General features: G+C 29.0%; 2 protein-coding genes across 3 annotated transcripts; one reads left to right on the top strand and one right to left on the bottom strand.

Moving 5' to 3' along the window:
• Positions 1-31: 31 nt before the first annotated feature.
• On the top strand, positions 32-16,563 carry LOC132939974 (peptidylglycine alpha-hydroxylating monooxygenase-like). The gene is made up of 10 exons (XM_061007424.1): positions 32-797; positions 8,651-8,708; positions 9,529-9,616; positions 9,697-9,775; positions 9,848-9,974; positions 10,345-10,393; positions 12,873-13,021; positions 13,126-13,268; positions 13,686-13,735; positions 13,835-16,563. The coding sequence occupies exons 1-10, from the start codon at positions 663-665 to the stop codon at positions 13,998-14,000; spliced, it is 1,044 nt and encodes a 347-aa protein (XP_060863407.1). The 5' UTR covers positions 32-662; the 3' UTR covers positions 14,001-16,563.
• A 2,282-nt stretch (positions 16,564-18,845) lies between these two features.
• Positions 18,846-21,930, bottom strand: LOC132939975 (GILT-like protein 1). 2 transcript variants are annotated; one of them, XM_061007426.1, is made up of 7 exons: positions 21,718-21,930; positions 21,215-21,656; positions 20,744-20,950; positions 19,889-20,065; positions 19,667-19,813; positions 19,533-19,598; positions 18,846-19,225 (listed from the first exon to the last, which is right to left on the bottom strand). In XM_061007426.1, the coding sequence occupies exons 2-7, from the start codon at positions 21,338-21,340 to the stop codon at positions 19,202-19,204; spliced, it is 747 nt and encodes a 248-aa protein (XP_060863409.1). In that variant the 5' UTR covers positions 21,341-21,656; positions 21,718-21,930; the 3' UTR covers positions 18,846-19,201. The 2 variants fall into 2 exon arrangements, with proteins under 2 accessions (XP_060863409.1, XP_060863408.1); XM_061007425.1 differs by lacking the exon at positions 21,718-21,930 and having other exon boundaries at positions 21,215-21,711.
• Between the last annotated feature and the right edge of the window lie 375 nt (positions 21,931-22,305).

Raw genomic sequence — 22,305 nt, 5'->3', positions numbered from 1 at the left:
CGAGTCGAGTGGGGACCGCCGACGCGCGCGGTAGGTGTACCGAGGAAATAATTACACACGGACGCGCACTCACACTCACGGACATAGCGCGCGCGCGAGAGAGGTTTCTACATAGTCTTCGTCCGTACACCGGTCGTCGCGGTTCAGGTGCGTTGGCCCCGAGTGTTATATAGTGCGGCTGGAGTGCGCGCCAAAATATAACGAATAAATATTTTTTTTCATCACAACATCGGTTCGCGTGTACTGTGTAGGTACTGTAATATTATTGTCACGGTGCCGTTTCGTCGTGACCTCCGTTTTTATAGCACCATAATAATAATATTATAGCAAACCATCTGCAACTATAATATTACAATAATATTGTTAAATACACAGTAAATAATAATATAATAATTACCAGCGTTTCGCCGCCGGTGACTGGCGTCCGTTCTTGGCGGTGATGTGATATAGGTGGTTGCCGGCGTTCGCACATGATTTGCGCGGTCACCGTCTCTTACTAGACGAGCAGCGGATCAGTACGCGGTAGTTACAGGAATCGCGCGTTTCGTCGTCGTCGCCGACCTCCGCAGTCGTCCGCGGACAACCGGTCTTCGCGGCGGTATTTTGCGGTCGCGCGCGCGCCGGTCACGCCCGTACGTCAAAGCAACTGCCGCAGCAGCGTCATGCAGTCGGTCGCGCACTCGGGGTCTTTGGTCTCGCTGGTAGTGGTGATGGTCTTCGCCACCATATGGCCGTCCGCCGAGTCGTACCTCGTGGACAAGTACTCGCTGCTTATGCCCAACGTCCGGCCCAAAAAGGTGAGTAGCCATACGACGGTGTCGAGTGAGCATTTACAATAAATTGATACAATCACAAAAACAATAATTATTAGCGAAAAACAATTATAAATAAATAATTATATTCTATTATTAATTATTATGAACGACAATCGATAACATATAATGAACTATAAGAAGTAAAAAGAGAACGTAAAATCGACAAAATACTATTCTTAAAACCATTCATCGAGTCGTATCCAACATATACGACATGCGTACACAAGAAATTAGCTAGAGATAAGGTTAAAAAAAGTAAGAAAAAGTTCCAGCTGCTAAATTGGTTTTATATATTTTATAGGTGCCTACTTACAACAAATAATAATGAATATCATGTTAAACTAAAACTCGAGGTAGGTATTTCATTTTGTGATTTTAAACTAAAATAATGTTTACGAATTACAAGACATACCTCTATAATACATAATACTATATTGATATGACGCACATCAATACGGTCATAATGCAATTACGACACTTGGCGAAAATTAGCCGCCTTTATATACGAGACGTGACCTTACATAATAGTGTACCACCTGTAACCTGTTATGGAAATACAACAATTAAAATATATGACCGGGTAATCTAACATTTATCAATAATATACAAATTAACGATATCTATCAATATGATATAGTGATATACTGTTACGAGGACGCCACCCACGCATTTGATATCTCCGTCTTACACACGCACGACATAGAAAATGTTCATTCACTAGTCTCAATGGTGTGCTGTTGGTTTTGATGTGGAAATGTAAGTGACTTGATCTATTATCAAAACATTTAGGTAAGAACTGCTAATAAAACAATTTATGAGGAACGTTGTATTAAATATTCAAGCTTTTTACCCAACGAATAAAATTGTATTGACATTTATAGTATAAAAAATTAAAAAAATTTTAAATGTCTATAAATAACTCAAAACTAGTAAAAATATTTATAAAATTATAAAATAAACATTTGATGGACATTTCAAGCGCTTATGGTTATTAGTTTATGAAGAACGATAAAATAAGAAAATCATTGTATGAGAATTTTGTTAATATCCAATCTTCAAAATCTCATAAAAAAATAATTTGACTTTCCGGTAAACTCTTTTTTGTTAAATGTAGGAAAACTTAAGGGGAACCTTATATTATATTTTCAAAGCTGAAATATAGATATTAAAATTGTTATGAATTTCTAACTCGAAATAATTTGTCAATTTTAGTGATTATGGCGAATTTTATCAACATTTTAATTTCAGACGCTCATAAAAATTTATTGTGGATTTACGCTCAACTTTTTTTTTATTTCCACTATTATCAACTTCTGCATTACATTTTCAAGTTTTCGGGCCGACCGAAAATCGTGTAGCTATCGACAATAGTTAAAAAAAAAAGTAATTAAACTCAACATTTTCTTATGCCTATATATATAAATAGTTCAAAAAGAATTGTAATATTTCGAAAATATTTTGGTGCATAGAAATTGATAATATAAACTCTCAGTGAAAACTTTATCTATATTCTGTTATTTTTTTAGAGTTATACACTAATAATCAAATTCATATTTTTCAATAACTTGTTTTTCGTAAAAATCTTAGTTTTTCCTTAATTATTTGTTTGTTTTTCTTGACGCTTTTGAAAACTATTCGGAATTGTTTACTTTTGACCCGCCTATCCTACTAGAAAATATGCCGTTGAAGAAAGCATTTTTACTGTCCCAAATGGTGATGACAGACACAAAAAAACACACATAATCGTAAAATCAATATATTCATCGCTCCGCTCTGAATTTAAAATGTTAACTGAATAAGTTAATACGTTAATAACATAAATAATAACTAGAAAAGTTTAAAAGTTTAAAAACTTATAAAATATAGTATAATTATAATTTAAAAGCCATTTCTTGTTTGAAAATTAAAATCTCGAAAATATTGCCGAAGTTCAAGCACAGATAATGTTCTTGCCTAAAACTCTGATTATAGGTCTAATAACAAAACTTACAGCACACTATTGAAACTATATAGTGAACGAAAATTTACTATATGCCTTGCAAGACGGATACAACAAACGCATGGGTAACGCGTCCTCTTAAGTAGCATCGACGATATAGGTCGGATTTTTGGCGACGGATTTAAATATTTTTATGACACCTCGTTTTCAATGTACGTAGGTTACACATTTTTCGACGACCGCACTTGGTTGTTCTCCAGCAGTAGGGTACCCAACGAAATATATAATAATATTAAATTAATATAAATTAATATTGTTGCAGGATTACTGTTCAACTGCTACACTATATAATACAATCTGTATAATATATATACAATCTGTATAAAAAAATAAAACAGAGTTAGTGGTACCTTGGTGGGTGAGCTTTTAGAGGGGGTGGGGAAGCATCCCTCACCATGTGTTCCCACGCGATTTATTTTTCGTGCCATATAGTTAATTTTACTATACCAACAAAGTCGATAGTATAATATCATGATATAGACGTTCGACATTTAGCGTACTTATAAGTTATAGGCTACCTACATAATTATTAGTGTAAATCAGAGTAAATAAGGTGTTTGTTCGAATAAAACCAGTTGCGCCGTGTTTTGTTTCTACAAGCATTTCGTCGCACCGTCGGTTGTTTTGCGGTCAGCTTTGTTACCTACGTAATTATTTTTCACCGTTGTACGTCAATTTTATTATTATGGGACGATAATATTACTATAGCATAGACAGTCACGATGAGAGGGGGTCCCGCATTGTAGGTGCTCCGGGTATACGCGTGACACACCGCACGCAGTCCGGCCATCGCACACTTCCATTGCCATTCATGGTGAATAATATTATAATATATATATATTGTATACAGAGTGTAACAGAAACACCTGAGAAATAACAAAAAAAAATTAAAAATTGAAACTATAGTTAAACGTGTGAAATTATGAAAATGTTATGGACAATAAATGATTCAAGAAATATGTATATTATGTCCGGAAATTTAGAAAAAGAATATTGAGTTTCAAATGAATTTACTGTTACAATGAATATTATTATTTACTACCTATATTGATATTTAAAAAAATTGTACAAAATAAGCTACCTTACTTAAATAAACCTTTTTACCATTAAAATTTGTCTAAAAATTAGATTTACAAATTGCGGGCAATTTTGAATTTTCGCAAACAAATTGTCATACAATTAAAAAAGATTATTTTCCATATTAAAAAAATAAAATATGTTATACTGTACTTGTAACGCAAGCATCTAAAAATTATTTTTAAAAAATATTGTTTAAATTTTGATTATGATTTAGAAGAAAAGTTATTTTATTTGTCAGGTGTTTCTGTCACACTCAGACACTCTGTATAGGTGTATATACATAGACATAATACGTTGCGACACAAATGTATTATTATATTATACAATAATATACAGTATATATAATATAGGTATTAGGTACCTTCTATTATGTATAACTGATGCGTGTGACCGGGAACCTGTACGATTCGACTGCAGCGTGTCTATAGGTTAATTTAGTACGACCAATCTCATCCGTATTTTCGTGGTGGCTCGCATATTTATATTATAATTTATAACTTATAGTACATTAATACCAAATATTACCTACCCGTATTATATTGTCGTACTTGATATTATGATCATGTGTTGAAATACGATTATAAATTAGATATATACGTTTGGAATTTCATATTAAAAATACTAAAAATGTCCCAGTTATTAGTGTAAGTCTATGGTATACCCTATTTTTGGTCTGTTTTCTTTATCTCCACTCAATTTAAAAAGTATTATTATACTAAATTATATATAAATTTTGGTCCAGAATATCTACTCATTGAAAAGTCACTAGGTGACAGTTAATTAGTATTTAGTAATTAGTATCTATTTCATTCAAGCTATTCAATATTTCGGTTTTAAATATCCCCCAAAAGTTACTTCCATATTATATAGCCATATAGGTACTTTCTCATGTTTACATAAATATAGGTAAACTGTACAATGTTTATGTTGTCATGTTATAAACCTAATACATAGGTACCTATCAACGGTGCCTGGGCGCCCTTCAATCAGAACCTATGGGGGTGACAATATCATAAAAAAATAACTACGAACCAACCAAATTGATTTTATTAAATAACAGAAAATAAATACACAACATAGATAAACGATGTACCTATGTAATATGTCATGTATTATAATATCATCAGTAAAAATAGTTAATTATTTACAATTACAAAAAATTACAATGATTTCACATTGGTCTAGGGGGGTGAAACGTCACCTCCTTGCACCCCCTAATGGGCGCCCTTGGTACCTATGCTAAGATACGGATCAACTTCAAAAATCATAATGATAATACAAATTATAAAATATGCAAATTAGCATATTATAATATTTATGTTTTTGGGCTGGGAAACACTTATTTTTTTCCAACCAATTTTCGCCTGGCCGATTTTTGTAACGCCAAATTTATCGCCATAAAAACTCAAATAAACAATAAAAACCAAATAATTTAGTTGAATTCCTAACAAAATTTATCACGTTACATTGCTACTAAACAATTGGTAGATATATTTCAACTGCACTATACCCAAAAACTTCTCTACGATTTTTCAATTTTCCTTGCAGAGTTGATTTATACGAATGAAATTTTTAAATTATGTGTTGTACGACCAGTGACCAATGACCACCTGTCGGGCTCTCTGAGATATATCTTGATAACTATATAGGTACGCTTAAATGTTGTGCACTGATTTCACATCAAACATAATATTATAATATACAATATCACAATAATTATCCATCTAATAAAATATAAGTACGTACTGTGGTCTGTGTCTGTGTGGCTGTATATATATTATATTATTATATACTGTCATGCGCTGTAATTGTTATTACCTATACATAATATTGTATGCACCGATATCAGACGATATTAAACGAACGACACAATAACGATCGCATTGCGTCAGACATGCATACCTACGTTATAATTTATAAGGGTTTTTTTTTAAATATTTATATTTTACCATCCGTGTTGTATATTATAATATAGTCTGCGCTTTAGCAGAATAAGAAAATAAGATACATTTTTAATGTGTACAATAAAAATGAATAATGCTATACTTTTGAGGAGGAAGACCGTCCAGTGATACCAGCAACCCGTATTGAGTTACCTTGGTATAACAAATTTTTCGTATTTTCAAACAGACGCATAATATCAGTGCCGTGCTATAACTTTCATTGTTACGCCAGGGCAATACTATTTGGCGCCTCTATTAATCCTACATATTGTCTAAACATTTGTCACCCTATGGCACTTACCCCCATTTTCCACCCCCTTGGCACGGATCTTCATAATATAGCAGAAAAGCACTCAAGATTGGTGTCTACATAAAAAGGTTTTATTATTTAAAAACTATAGATTAAGGAAACCATCATAGATAATAAGTAAAATTCAAAACAAATCATATGCTGTATTCTTAACTAAACTAAGTGACAGCATATATAAATCCATTTGTCAAAACTATGTTAAGATAACATTTATGAAATAAAATAACAATTAGTATGATTTGACCCGTAGTTAATAAGTACGATTTAATTCGGTTAAATTGTATAATAATAAAGCATATGCTAGGACAGAAAAAGCGGTTCAGGTGTGGTGTTCGTGTGACACGATCACCGGATCACTACTGAATAATGTTTTTAAGTGCGTATAATATTATTTTTATTTTTTATTGATCTTAAGCGTCGGCCACACTATATGACCACAATAGCATTTTGTAGGGGGATAACGGTAAGCTGAGGAACACCCTATGTGGGGGCGAGGACTCATCACTAAAAACACGGGTGGTCACTGGTCACCCATCTAGCGACGGGGAGACTTTGAACTCAGAACACGTTAGTGACTGACGACAACCACCGAGCCACGCCAGGTTCCGAATACTTATAACATTATTTGTTCATTTATTTGTGTACGTTTAAATTTATCGGCGTATACGACAATGCCAAAAATATTAATAGGCTATTATATAGTGATCATTAGGTACTCAATATACCAATAATTTACTTTGGCTTGACGTATAAATAAAAAAAATGTTGTACGAGTAGGAGCTCAACCAGCTGTTGTTGGAGTGGTCGGACTACGAGAAAAAGTAAAAACGATTATCAACTGTACGTCAATACTTTCGCTTTTAGCATCGCTGTAAAAGCTCTAAAAGTTTAATGTTTCCTCTGGGCCTCAATGAATATCAAACTGAACAGCGATAGTAAAACCTCCAAACGATTATTTCAAATTGCTCTGCAGTTATCTTATGGAAAATCACACAAACAGCAAAACAACGATGGTAGATAAAATGTAATGCCACCGCGATTTTAACCGAATATTGACCTTTTTTTTAGATAAACCTAACCAGGTTTAGAACTATTTTCTACATGAGATAGGTACCTACGTGTGCACGGAGTAATCCAATATTTGTATTGCATTGCATTTATTTTTAAAATGAGGTTTTACAGTGTTATATATACCTACGCCTAATTTACCGCATTATTACTTCTGTTTCGATTTATTTTTTGTAATATTATTGTAAATATTATCGTTTACCACTGTCCACTATATATATTATACCCACTTGAATATAATTCGTTTTCAAACATTTGAAAAAAATAAACCTCCTTTCAAAAATGTAATTCCAAGTAACGTTATACAAAGACTTATTATTATACTAAGATATTTTAAGTGTTTATATTTTGTATTTCCTCGTTCCGGGCGTGACGACTAATCGTCGTCGAATGTCACCGATTCTTGAATATAGATTCTCTGACTAATTTAACATTCAAGACTTCAAGACCAGAACATAACGGTATTACCTATTCGCATTTTTTTATTGTTACCTCGGTGTAGACTGGTGAAGAGAATATTTTTTTACATAAAACTTGGCGTAGTAACCGATACCAATTTATTTAACTTTATAGATATAAATGTTAGAACTCAGAAACGAATAACCTATAAAAAATTCAACGATAGGTGTATTCATTTATGCTCTGTATCGAGTAAAAAGCTAAAACGACAAAACATTACAGTAAACATTGTTTTTTATGTCTCGGTACATGTAATATCTTGTTATATACCCTCATGACGATAATATAATATATTATAGACGTGCGTCGTATAGGTGTAAACAGTGTACCTAGGTACTGACTTTTATATTGTACATTATTTGTACATATTATTTTTTACTCAGACGAAGGACACCCTCATAATATTGTATATTAACAAGTAGATGTCAAAAACATGTGGTTATAAACATACATAGGTAGTAAAATATATTATGTATGTTTATATAATATTATTATTTCAACAATGAGTAGAACTATTGATGTATAATAATTATTTCGATTGTAAGTTAAATTACTTGGGTGTTATCAATGGATAACTTCCCATCCTATTATTCGCCGTTAATTTTATATTCTTTCCTTTATCAAATCTAATTACTGTACAAATAACTGTATAGATTGTAGATGTATTTTAAATTAATAAAAAAAAAAAAGTTAAATTATTAAACCCAATAACCTATATATATAATTCAGATAAAATAATTATAGTGACCCAAATGTATTACTTAGTATATAAAAATATAAAAACAATATAAATTTATTTTCAATTATTATGTATTTATGTAGGCAATACAATACAAATATAATAAAGGTTTAAAAATTATTAAATAATTTAATAATTTAAAATAGTATCTATGAGTTATTATGAAGTTCGTTTACTTATTTTATTACTGAAGATTTAATAAATATGACAAATTAACAATTATTTATATTTTTGTAGATGGACTTGTATTTGTGCACTCCGATTAGAATAGACCCAAGCAAGTCTTACTTTATTGGTAAGTGTAACAATTTTAACTAAAAAACAATAATAGTTTTATTTAATTTTACTTGTTCGCATGAAATAAAGTACTCGTATTTCTTTATTAGTTAATATTGGTATTATTAACTATTCTGCATATACGTTTATATCTATAAGTTACCATATAGGTATATGTCGGATGTCAATATGTCAGGGCCTAAAATTGTGTGCAGTAGCACACACTATGTGCAGTAGCTAATATTAAATGTGCAATAGCAAATTTAAAAGTGTGCAGTACTTATTTTCGGCTTTTATAAATTTTTACTTGATTAATATTCAATTAAATCATTGAAAATTACTAATTAGCATATTGCATTCGTTTAAAACCCTTAACTCTAAAAATAATACCGACTACACTATATTCTGGGTGGCTTATTATTATATAATAAGTATATTAACCCGAAGCTATTTCGTTTTTAATTTAAAATGTTTAGTCATATAGCCATATAGATATCAAGGACTTTCATAGAAGATTGTCTTGGATTGTATTTATTATAACTACCTAATTATTAATAAATAACAAAAACAATAATTGTGCAATGAAGTCATGTGTGGCATGTGCACTACTAGGTCTAGGTTCATTATTTTAAAATATTTTTGTGTGGAATTAGGTGTGCAGTAGCAAAATATTTTAATTTTAAGCCCTGCAATATGTTATATAGTACCTAATACCTATACAGTATACATAGGTACCTACATAATATTGATTATTTTTTGATTGAATCTATTTTGGAAAATATTTTTTCGTAGCTTAAAAATGTTGCGCAGTACAATTAATTTTATAAATTTTTTTTTAGTCGGTTTCGAGCCAAAAGCGCATGGTCATACATCACACCATATGTTACTTTATGGGTGTTCGGAGCCCGGAAGCGAAGATCCCGTTTGGTAATAACCACGTCCTCCATGCTTGTTTTAAACTATTATTATAATTATCAACAATAATAATTTAATTTTTAATTTTTAAGGAATTGTGGAGAAATGCAAATGGCATCGAGTAAACATAAGGCGTACATGCATTCCAATCCATGCAAATCAGGATCTAATGTTCGTGTTCATACTATTTCCACTGAATATTTTCCCAAATGCTTAATAATATAATTTATCATTTTTTTTTAGATAATGTACGCATGGGCTCGTGATGCACCAACTTTGAAACTTCCAAATGGTGTTGGGTTTAAAGTCGGTGGTGATTCGCAGATCAATTATTTAGTTTTACAGGTTCACTACCACAGAATGTTTAAAGGTTAGTTGTATTTTAAATATATATAAACAAAGCAAAAAAGCAGAACAGAATGAAAATCTCTCGAATTTTATTCATATCACTCAACCGTAGTTGTGTATGAGTACCACGGGGGGGAGGGTGACCCCTTGCATTATTTTGTCTTATAAAATATACGATAAAGCAATGAATATATATTTACCGCTATTTATACCCCCCCTCCCTCAGCCAAAAAGCCGAGCACGCCACTGATGCGTGTACCTATAGGTACAATTTATCATAAATGTTTAAAATCTCAGACGTTTGGCCCTAATTATACTGCACCGTAATGACACATTGCCGTTTGTCGTTACTATAACAACTAATTTTCGTGTACAATTTATTTACTTTACAGATGACGAAACGGACAACTCTGGGATATATTTGCACTACACAGAACAACAGTAAGATAATCGAATATTTTCTTTTACGTCCATTGAAATCTTTTATAACACATCTGAACGACATACACCTATTAGTGTTATTAACTTTTGGGTCGGTACCGACTTACCGTGGAAAACGGTGTGAATAGGTTTCGTTATGTGCATAAATAGTCAATAGTATAATATTATTAATCATTGAAATCGCCATTGTGACATTGAGTGTAGGTATACATAAAAATATATAATAAACTACCTATAAGAGTTTCAAATCCATATGAATAATATTTACAACAAAACCGTTATTCTTTGTTTAAATACCTATCTAATTTCGTCTAGATTTGAAAATAAAATATTTATTAAAAAAAATTGTGTTTATTTATTTTAGATTCTGAGTGAAACGATGAATGTATTGATTTTACAATGATGTGTGTTTTTTTTTTATTTTTTTTTTTATTTTTATTTTTTTATTTTTGTGTCTGTGTACACGATAAGTAGTCGAAATAATGCTTAGATTTTCGACTTCAGTATCTTGTTCGATGGGAAAGTGAATATCGTTGGTGCATTGGGAAGGTCAAAATTTTAATTTCCCAGTAGTTTTCAAAAGCGATGTGAAAAACAAAAGAAAAATTAAGGAAAACGGGAATTTTTACGCAAAATCGATTTTTAACAAAATCGATTTTGGTTATTGGTGTAACTCTAAAACAAATGACCGTAGATGCATGAAATTTTCACTGGTTGTTTATATTTGCATTTTCTATACACAATACAATTTTGAAAATAATTTGACTTTTTTTGAACTGTTTACGGACATTGTCAGTTTTCAGTTTTTTTAAATTTTTTTTCTATAAATATCAATAAAATTTTATTTGTTGGGTAAAAAAGCTTGAAAATTTAATAGAAGGCTCCTAGGTTATTGTTTCAAAGGCAGATGAAAAAAATTAAAAATCCTTAGTCACAGTTTTTTTTTATACACGTTTAAAGTTCAAATCTTGAAAAAATACGGAAAAATCACGAAAATTTGCAAATTATTTTGAGTTAGAAATTCATAAAAAATTTTCTTTTTAAATCTTTTTAGATTTTAAAATCTAATACAAGATTCCTCATAAGTTTGTCTAACTTTATCAAAAAAAAAATTTCTACAAGAAAGTCAAATTAAATTTTTATGAGCGTTTTAAATTCATATTTTTACAACATTAGATATTCACTCGATTTCTCATGTACCGATTTCCTTATTTTCTTGTAATTCAAAAACGAATAACTGTAGATACATGAAAATTTCACTGAATGTTTATATTAGCATTTCCTATACACCATACAATTTTGAAAATATTTTGACACTTTTTGAGCTGTTTACGGGCATTTTCAGTTTTCAATTTTTTTAGTTTTTTTTTCTATAAATATCAATAAAGTTTTATCTGTTGGGCCAAAAAGTGTAAAAATTTAATACAAGACTCCTGATATATTTTTACAATAGCAGTTGAAAAATATTGAAAATACATAGGCACAGTTTTTTTTTATAAGCATTTAAAGATCAAATTTGGACAGAATTTATCAAAATCTCGAAAATTATCAACCATTGTAATTAATAAATTATAAAATGTTCAGTTTTTATAGCTAAGGATTGAAAATTTAAAACAAGATTCCATGTAAATAGATAATTCGGTTACCAAAAAATCTAAAAAATACACAAGCACAGTTTATTTGTATAGTCATTTTAAGTTCAAATTTGGACGAAATTACATAAAAACCTAGAATAACTATTTTAGTTATTTTGTTGTGATTGTATAATATTATTCGTGGGCACTTGAAACTTCTAATTTGTAATATTTTCATCGATATATTATGATGATAGTATCACGGTTTGTTGTTGATGTATAACGCGTTATATGTACCTAATGGATATTGTGATATGATTAATTTGGAATTTATTATAGGTCAATTTTTTTTTTAATACCATAGATAAGTGTATAATATGTCTTATACCTAGACTGACATATCGTCTCCACTCAGAATCGTTTTTCTTATACAATGATATATCATTGAATTCAAATTTAATACCATCCATTATACAGTGACCCACTTGTAACCTACAGTACAGCAGAGCGACATCCACTTGCCCACCTTTTTTATATTGGTTCCAGTATATCAACTATACTTATACGGAACCTTGTATTCAATTTTATTTTACCCTTAGATACATAAAAATTTTTAACTGCAAAATAATTTGCAAATTTTCGTGATTTTGACGAATCTTGTCATAATATTTCAAATGTGAATAAAAAAAGTCATTCCTAAAGGCACAATATAATATAACTACTAACTAATTTATGAGCCATGAAGTACCAAATACCACTTGGCATCCGGCGTTTATTGCAGCTTACGACTTATAGCTAAATAATACTAATTAGTATTTAGTCCCTCCTATTATTTTTAATTACCTATATTTATTTCAAGTTCTACTAACGGCTAGTACATTTTTTTTCTTGATTTTTTCCTACAGATTAGACAAACAAGCTGGAGTATACTTACTAGCTACAAACGGAAGAATCCCTCCGAATGCGATCGAACACATGGAAACATCGTGTCCTCTCTACGAGATTGGGAAAGTCATACATCCGTTTGCGTACAGGGTCCACACCCACGAACTTGGTATGTGTTACACGACGTGTGCTTGGTACACATTTTATGTTTATGTTAAAAATACACAAATACCCACATCACAACAATAACTGTCGGCTTTTTGCTTTTAACAGGTAAAGTTGTAGCCGGTTACAGAGTAAAGAATATCAACAAAGATGTACAACAATGGGATCTGCTAGGAAAAAGAGACCCCATGACTCCACAAATGTTTTACCCAATAGAGAACAATATTACCGTCGAGTCTGGTGATATATTGGTTAGTATAGTTTTTGAAAGTCGATTTCCTATCGGCTGTCTATGTATTTTACTGTATGTACCTAACCGCCACGTGGTGTCTAATTGTTAAGATCAAAATATAACAATACGATTTCGAATAATATTCTACAAACTATAGGTATTAGTATTGCAGTAGTACCCGTCAAACATTTTAGTTTGCGCACAAGTTTTGATTTATTACCTATAAATCTTAAAAATATTTTACCGTAGGGATTTCGGATCGTTAGACGATTCATAATAATGTCACACCACCGCGCATTACCACAGAAATAGTACCGTTTGATACCGATTACCGCTAGACGATAATATCACTACAATATAATAATATAGTCTATGCCTCTATTACATATATATATATACTTCGAACGTTCGGTACAATAATATGTATTGTCTATAGGCTGCCAGGTGCACAATGGAAAGCAGGCGAAACACCGTTACAAGAATTGGGTAAGATCGACACGACTCATTAAATACCTACAGTATAATAATATAATCCTCCAGTGACTGTGGTTAATCCTCCGGTGGTTGTATTTGATTCGTTTACAGCGCGACGAGCGACGACGAAATGTGCAATTTTTACGTCATGTACTGGGTGGAGGGCACCGGACCTCTGGAACAGCAGCTCTGCGTGTCGGAAGGATCTCCGCGGTATTATTGGGACAGCGATCCGTATCTGACGAACATACCGGACGAAGAAGCGTCAATCTTATAAAAAAACAAAAACACTACCTATATAATATAGTGAACAAGACGTTTGTGTGTATTATTGATTCTATTTAATTTTTTTGGTTGTCAGACATCTCGGTATTCTATATTTCATGAGTATCCACGTCCCTAATAATACCAATACTCCTTTTTTTTTTTTTTTAAATAATTTATTGTTGTTTATCATAATTACTATTTTACGATTGAGTTACCTATTATAATATATTATATTATATTATTATATAAATTATATAAAGTATCGACCAAAGATGGGATAATCAGTATTAATGTTTTGAATATTCATCGTGGTCCAGTACCTATACACAATATGGACGTTGTCTCCAATATATTGTTATAAATTTACTTTATTAAGCTATCTACCGTTTATTATCACATACTATATAATATTATGCTAATTTTATCCAGTCAATTTTTTAATTTTAATTAAATTATTTTAGTATATATTACTATACATAGATAATATCGATTAAGTACCTATACTATAAAGATTAAACATACACGAATTACACTACAGCTAATGATACCTAATTTAAAAATCAATCATATTATTATGTTTTATTACAATATACCAAATATTATTGGGTTCCAGTTCAAAAATACCGACTCGATACCTATAATAAATCAAAAATATCTACGTAGACTTTCCTCCGTCCACTAAAATGAAAAATAAATTTATAAAAATATTTAAAAAAATTTGAATTTACAAAAAATATGTTAAAGTTACAAACAGTTTATTCATAAAACAATAAAATTACGTACCGCCCTATACCTGCTATTGTTTTCTAACCCTGACGAAGTTGGACAAGTATAAAATGTATTAGATAATTCATAAATTCTAACCATAGAATAAAAATTAAAAAAAATCATACAATAATTTATTATTATACATTTTTGAAGAATATTTAAGATCTGATGAACAAAAACCAATCTAGTATTTAGTTTTATTTTTTAGTAAAACTGTCATCTGATTAGGTATAGTCGTATAGGTTTCAAATTTCAATAGCATAAAGGTTCTTTATTATAGAATTTATTTATTAAGTTAATAAAATCTAGATGTATTATATAAAGTAAAAATTTAGTCTACTCAGCCGGCCAGCCCTATTTTTAATTATTTTCCTAAAACTTTTATTACCTAATTGTACTTTATAGTTTATAAATATTTGGAATGTGATGAATGATTATAATGTAAGGGTAATATATTTCAATGGACTGACACTGTAAGTAATCAATTATTAATTTTACAAAAATAAAAATAATAATAATTTCAATAATAATATGTAGTTAGGTAAAACAAAATATTTTTTAATTTAAATTGTTTTATTGTGTGTAAAGCAACGTGTTATACATTATTATCCAATTCTTATTAATAATAATAAATAATAAAAGAGAAAACTAAAATATTATAACCATTTATCTGAATAACGGAATAATGAATATTAAACAAAATAAAACTCATAATTTTTTATGATAATATCATAGAATATACTTATTACTTACCTATTAAAATAATATATAATATTTGAATGTATTTACATATTTATCTATTAGTAATATTTCAACTAATTTTTACTTGCAAAAATATTATGGTTTAACTTAATATATTGTCATAGTATATTAAATAAATCTACCTTACATTAGCAAATAATTATTAAATAAGTCAATGTATCATTAATTAATTACACTATTAAATATTGTATATTAAATGTTTCTTGTCGTACAGTGGTTGAGTTTCATTTCTAGAAAATATTACAACCACAATGTTTTGAATTACAAAATAATGTATTTTTTATTTAAAAAAGATAATACTAATTCATTGATATAGCATGTTAAAATATAAAAGGATTATAAAGTAAAAATTAAACTTATCTATATAATATCACTATCAGTGCCGGTACTATGATTTAAGGGACACTGTGCAATATATAAAAGCAAGGCCCCTACCCCAAGCCCAATAAAAACGCCCTGTGCGGTCGCATTTTCTGCATGCCCTTTGCGCCAGCTCTGATCACAATATTGCACTATTCAATATTTATACCTAAGTTACATAATCAATAGAATATTTTAATGAATTACAAATAGTAGAATACCTATATATTAACTCTATACGTATCTGACTTAAATATCTAATCATTCTAATCCCTTTATATTTACCTATGTTAATGTTTATGTATGCTAATGCAAACAGTTTACAATAACTAAATGTTTATCATTATTAATTGCAACTGAGTGCAGAGTAGAGGAACTGATATTATGTAGAAATATTTTAGGAAACTAGTAAAAACGTATTATTAATTTCATTGTCTATTATCTAACATTATCACAATCATCAAATTATATGCATAAATAATACATATTATGATTATATGATACATAATTTATAGACTTCAAGACTTAAATACAAATATATATATAAATAAATTACCAACTGTATGTGTTTCCGATTATATTTATAATTTGTTCTTGCCAAAACGTTTAAATAAGAAGGTTAACAATTGTATTGTGTTATTATTTAAGTTTTCACAAAATATGATTTATTACTTTTACCCATATATATATTGTTTATATTGAAAAATGTTTAATTAATAATATTTAAAATAATGGGTGCTATACATAGACATTTTACACGAGATCTAACTATATTATTTAATTGCATTCTTTCCTAATTTATATATTAAATATGTTTGTTTTCAAAAGAATTTAAAATTTTTATGTTAACTATAGTAAGATATTTTATGCACTGCACTTAGTTTAAGGATTTTGTGAAAATCGGGAGTGTTCTGTCGTACAAGTGGCATAAAACATGTTATTCATTTTTCCTATACCATTAAAATTATACTTTAGTATAAACTTAGATGAACATATTTATATAACAAAAAGTTATTATATACTATACTATATATTTATATAGATTAATATAAATTATAAAAATAAAAATTAATAGGTCATACTAATTTTATCTTAACACGTTCACTGTGGATGACACCCCAAATGGCGTCATTTTACATAGTTAGCATATGCTGAAAACGCCAATTGGCTTCATGTACCTTGTTAAAAAATGCACTACAATTTGGTCGGCGTAAAGATTAAACTTTTTGTTTTTCGTCAGCGTCTTCTATAAGTATTATTTCATAAACAAGTAAAAACCGTACACTGATATTTTAATTTTTCAATTTTTAGCAATATTATTTTTAAAACTCAAATTTGTTTAGCGTCACGACAAAGTATACACAATTATGATACAAACATGTTAAAGTACCACCCACCTACTTAATCTTGACACATTTAATTAGTTTATAATGTTTATATTATAAAAAATACAAAGTATTGTTATTATAATATTTAAACATGTGAATATTTTGAATATAAATTTAATCAGACTTTAAAAGATTAACAGTGAAGTGGTATCTATCTAAATAAAATTATAAAATATATGAAATTGAAATACAAAGTAACAGCACAGAATATTCCACGGTAATAGGTATCATATTATAATATTAGTCAGGTAATAGTTAACTAATATTGCCAGCCTACATTTAAAATGATTGCCTATGCATATTCCAAATATAAATAAATCAGGGAAACATACAAGTCAGGGTGTGTGCTTGTGTAATCATGGTACATATTCACAAGCTGCAATTTAATAATATATATTTATTTAATAATTCAAAGTATACTTGAAGATTATAATGAATAATTGAGTATAAAATAAGAAAATTAAAATATAGTAGAAAACATATATTAAATACCCTGTTTGAGTCTATCACAAGTCACAACACTGTATAAACTACATAAACACTATGCTTATGTATAATATTATATTTGAGTACAAATAATATGTTCTAACATATTTGGAGTTTGAAACTATTATAATATATTTCATATATTTAAAATAATATCTACAGTTAATATTTATTTTTTGCGTTTAAGTCACTACAGAGGCATTGTAATACAAATACACAACATTGCCAAATGTCCAATAAAGTATCAATAATAAGTATTATATTAATTATTAAGTAATTATTATTCATATGCAAAGCATTTAGTAAAAATTATAATGTGTAAATATCTGTCACACTGGTATATACTTTCATAGTGGAATCTGTATTGACAGTTTATGTCAAGTGTATTAATAAGGTTATAATTAATAAAAATCTTTATTTAAGCAAAAATTATATAGTTTTATCTCACAAGTGTATTTGCATTTGTATACCTCTATAAAAAATGTATTCAATAATGTTATTGTTATGCATACATGGACATTTAATTAAAAAGGTTTGAAAAAAACATATTGTTATAGAAATAAAAAAATGTGTCAATAATTATTAAACCTCAACCATTAAACCAAAAAAATTAAATGTAAAGCTCACACATTTACACATGGATGAACTACATGTATCCTGAGGTATAGCACAATTACAGCATCACTACAACTTTTAAGGCCTTAAATGGATATTATGTCGAAAAAACACATACTTAATTATGTACCTACACTATTATAGTTCCCAGTTGTGAAAAAACACTAAAAAAAAAAAATACTTAGATCATAATATATAATCTAATGCACTAAACTCTTCAGTGAATTTGTTATTGTATTTTTTAATTCACTACCCACTAATATTTAATATTTAATCATATTAGCTAGTTAACTATTTGTCCAAAATGTTAAATTTATAAATCATTTTTTTAGATGGGGATAACTACACCGATAAAAAATTATAAATTAGATTTTTTTACAAATATTATAATGTAAAGTTTTATAATATTATTATAATTATTTAAAATTATAATAATAAATAAAAAAGTAGAATTAGAAGAAAACAATTAATATATAATTTAATAAGGTACACAGAAAATTAGTGTAGCACAAAAAATACATGTTATAGTATAAATAATACGTATCGAAAAAGTATAAGCAAATTATAATTATAATGTTCAATACTTAATACAATGTAGTTTTATTTGTAATTTGTATAGTATACTTAGTTTATAATGTTTATATTATACAGTACACATACATATAATTTTTCCATTATGGTCACAAACTCACAACAAATAAAAATTAACAGTAAAAAAGTATAAAGTTTAATTTAAATATCACAAAATTCTCTTATAATAAGTTAATAACTTTTAATAAAATATTGTTTACCTTCATTGTCAATAAAAAAAAAAACTGGTGATTATCGATATTTAACAAGCAGCAGGCTTTGATTCCTAAAAAAAAATATTTATATTATAATTTAAAGTGCTAAACAACAATAAGTGATCATTTAAATACAGTGGATTCCCTTTAATGTGGACACGTTGGGACCAAACTTATTTCAGTAATTTTCTCACATTAAGCAGTTATAAAAGAGTATATAAACCGAAACTAGTTAGTTAGTATACAACGGAATTGGGACCCGACCATTTTGCCCATATTAACCGGTGTCCACACGAGGTGGAACCACTGTATTTTATTATAAAATGATAAAATTTGCAATTGTAATTAGGTGAATATTATATATTTTAAAGGACTTACAGGAGGAAAATAACTGCAAGCGACACCCCAAAAATCTTTCAAGACAGAAGCTTGTCTGGGTTGTTCCTAATGACAAATAATAAAAATGTTTATCAACAACCAACATAATTGTTTAAGAAAATAAAAATAATTACATGGTTAATCAAAATTGTTGGGATGAATGAAACTTGAGGCCACAGTTTGTCCGTTGCTTCACCATTTAGTTTTAATAATAAATCACCTTCTTTTCCTTCTGAACAAGTATAAATTTTATTCCAATTAATATTGTATTTTTTGGCACACTAAAAAAGACATTTTATAATTTATTTATTTTTATTTTTTATCAAACATTAAAATTTAGTTCATTTTTTACTTACAAGCATTCCGATCATTTCTGGATCATAGTTATTATCAATCATGCACGATACATATTTGACCAAAACATTTTTATCTTTTATATGTTGAGTAGCACACGAATGAATTTTATTTGCATGACATTCTATTGGTCCATGTTGACAAGCAAATATTATTGAGCCATCAGCATTTTCATGTGTCTAAATAATAAATATACAATCAGTTTATATTATACTATTACATTATTATTTATTAATTTACATTAAACTATTTTACACTATAGAATAATATTTTTTTTTACTATTCAATATGGTTTGGATTTGAAAGCAAATGTGTTTTATTTAATTTATGTGCTAATGAATTAACATAATTTTTGCAATTTTTTCTTTTTTTTTTGATATTTTGTGTAAATTATTAATTTATTAATCATCAAAATAATGTTGTACTTATTTACAGTAAAAATGAATGAATATTTGTGAAGATAACACATTTTTGATGTTATGTTTAAAATAACTGATTGGTAATGGAGTCGAAACTAAGAAATACCAAAATGTGTATGCTTTATTATTGCTAATAGACAATGGTATCGATGAAGTACTTGTCAGAACTAATTCATTAATTAAGAGTTTATCAAAGTACCTATACTATCTATAGAGCCAACTGTTAAAATATGTTCTAGATAAGTAGATTTTACATCGGTCCGTACTTTTGCAGTCATAAGCCGTCATTCTTATTTCATCAAATATTTTTTTCTGTTATAAACAATAACACTTAACAATAAATACTTTTTTTAGGGTTTTTTACATTTAAGTGTTTTTTTTTTTTCTATATTGTCACAAAATACAAATCCTATTAGTGAACTACCATTCAATGATTACCTTGGCTTTTCCATAAGGAACAAATTCAATATCAAAACTGTCTGGTGCTTTATTAAAAGACGGAACTAAATGCTGAAGTATAAAATTTCTTGAATCTGGACACAATGCTTCATAGTATACACCAACTGGAAGATATTTCATATCTTTTACACTCTTAGCCATTAAAGAGTTGTCATTTTTCAGATCACGTGAAGAATGAATTAGTTTCTGAAAATTACACAGGTAGGTATTATATGCAAAACACTTAGTTATCGTTAAAACACAGCAGTTATTAAAATATTAAAACGTCCAACATTGTTTTAAGTTTGATGCAACTATAATAGTATCTAGTGAAGTTGCAATTCAAACAGTGAGGACATGTGGAGAATTTATTGTGTTAACGGGAGAAATAAATAACATAAAAATTAACATTGACTAAGTGTATAAAAATGTAATTCTTATAATAATATTTATTCATATTCATTAGTTTACCTGTTTATTGCTGTTTGTTATGGCCCTGAATATTTGCCAAAAACTGAGTACAACAATAAATGCAATACAAAAGCGAAACTTATATGACGAGAATACCTTCAGTATTCTCATATTGGTCAGATACATGGCGGAAGCCTGAAGGAATCGAGTAAACGTTAACTCGTCATTTCACGGGTCTTTAAAAATATGTTTAATGTTGTATGAATTGTGAAAATATTTGTCAGCTAAACCGCATCGGTGGTCACGTTGCACTTTGACATGGTGGAAAACTAAGTGTGATTTTTCGTCCAATGACGATTCGCATCGCTCAAGTAGTCGACACTTGAGACCGTGTGCAGCGTCAAGTGTTTACCGTCAACGAAACTTACGAAACCTATCCTGTGACTGAACGTCCGACGTTGAAATAACGAATTTCCACTCCGCCGGCACTTAAATCTTTTCACTATAAGCAATGTGTAATAAATAATAATATTAAATATTTAAATCAGTTTTCTGTTATCTACCGTCATACTGTGATTGTTATTTGTACACAAATCACAGGTGGCACAGTCTGACCGCCACGGCTACGCATCACACGACTACACGATTAAAGATAGCATGACAAATTAAATAAAAAAACCGGTAAAATTGCTGACATGCCTATTTAATTTTTATCTTTAATCGCGGACTGTATTGTTCTGTGCTATTTTTTTGTAGTACGAGTGGTGAGTTGTACACGCCAGTCGCGAGCATAGATAAAAGAAGAATGGATATGCACACCTTATCACACAGGAATTATTTTTGAATTATTACACTTCACTATATAGAAATCTGTGGTTTGAGGTTACAATCATGAAGACTAAATAGAACGAGGCACAGATATCTATATAGAACTAGATAGCGAACACCCACCATTTTATAGGTTGTACAATTAAATTATATATTATCTTATTTCCTAAATATTTTTTTAATATTGTGTAAATAATTAAATTATACAATCCGTTGACAATGTATATCTATTTACAATTTATAGTTTATACCTATACATCTGTGATCGCAGTAAGTCTAAGTCCGATACTATTCGATACACCATACACATCAGTGGCGTATAC

This window comes from Metopolophium dirhodum, chromosome 2 (genome assembly GCF_019925205.1).
Source record: "Metopolophium dirhodum isolate CAU chromosome 2, ASM1992520v1, whole genome shotgun sequence".
NCBI lineage: Eukaryota > Metazoa > Arthropoda > Insecta > Hemiptera > Aphididae > Metopolophium > Metopolophium dirhodum.
The sequence above is the reverse complement of the archived record's forward strand: the minus strand, read 5'-3'. Positions and strand labels throughout refer to the sequence as shown.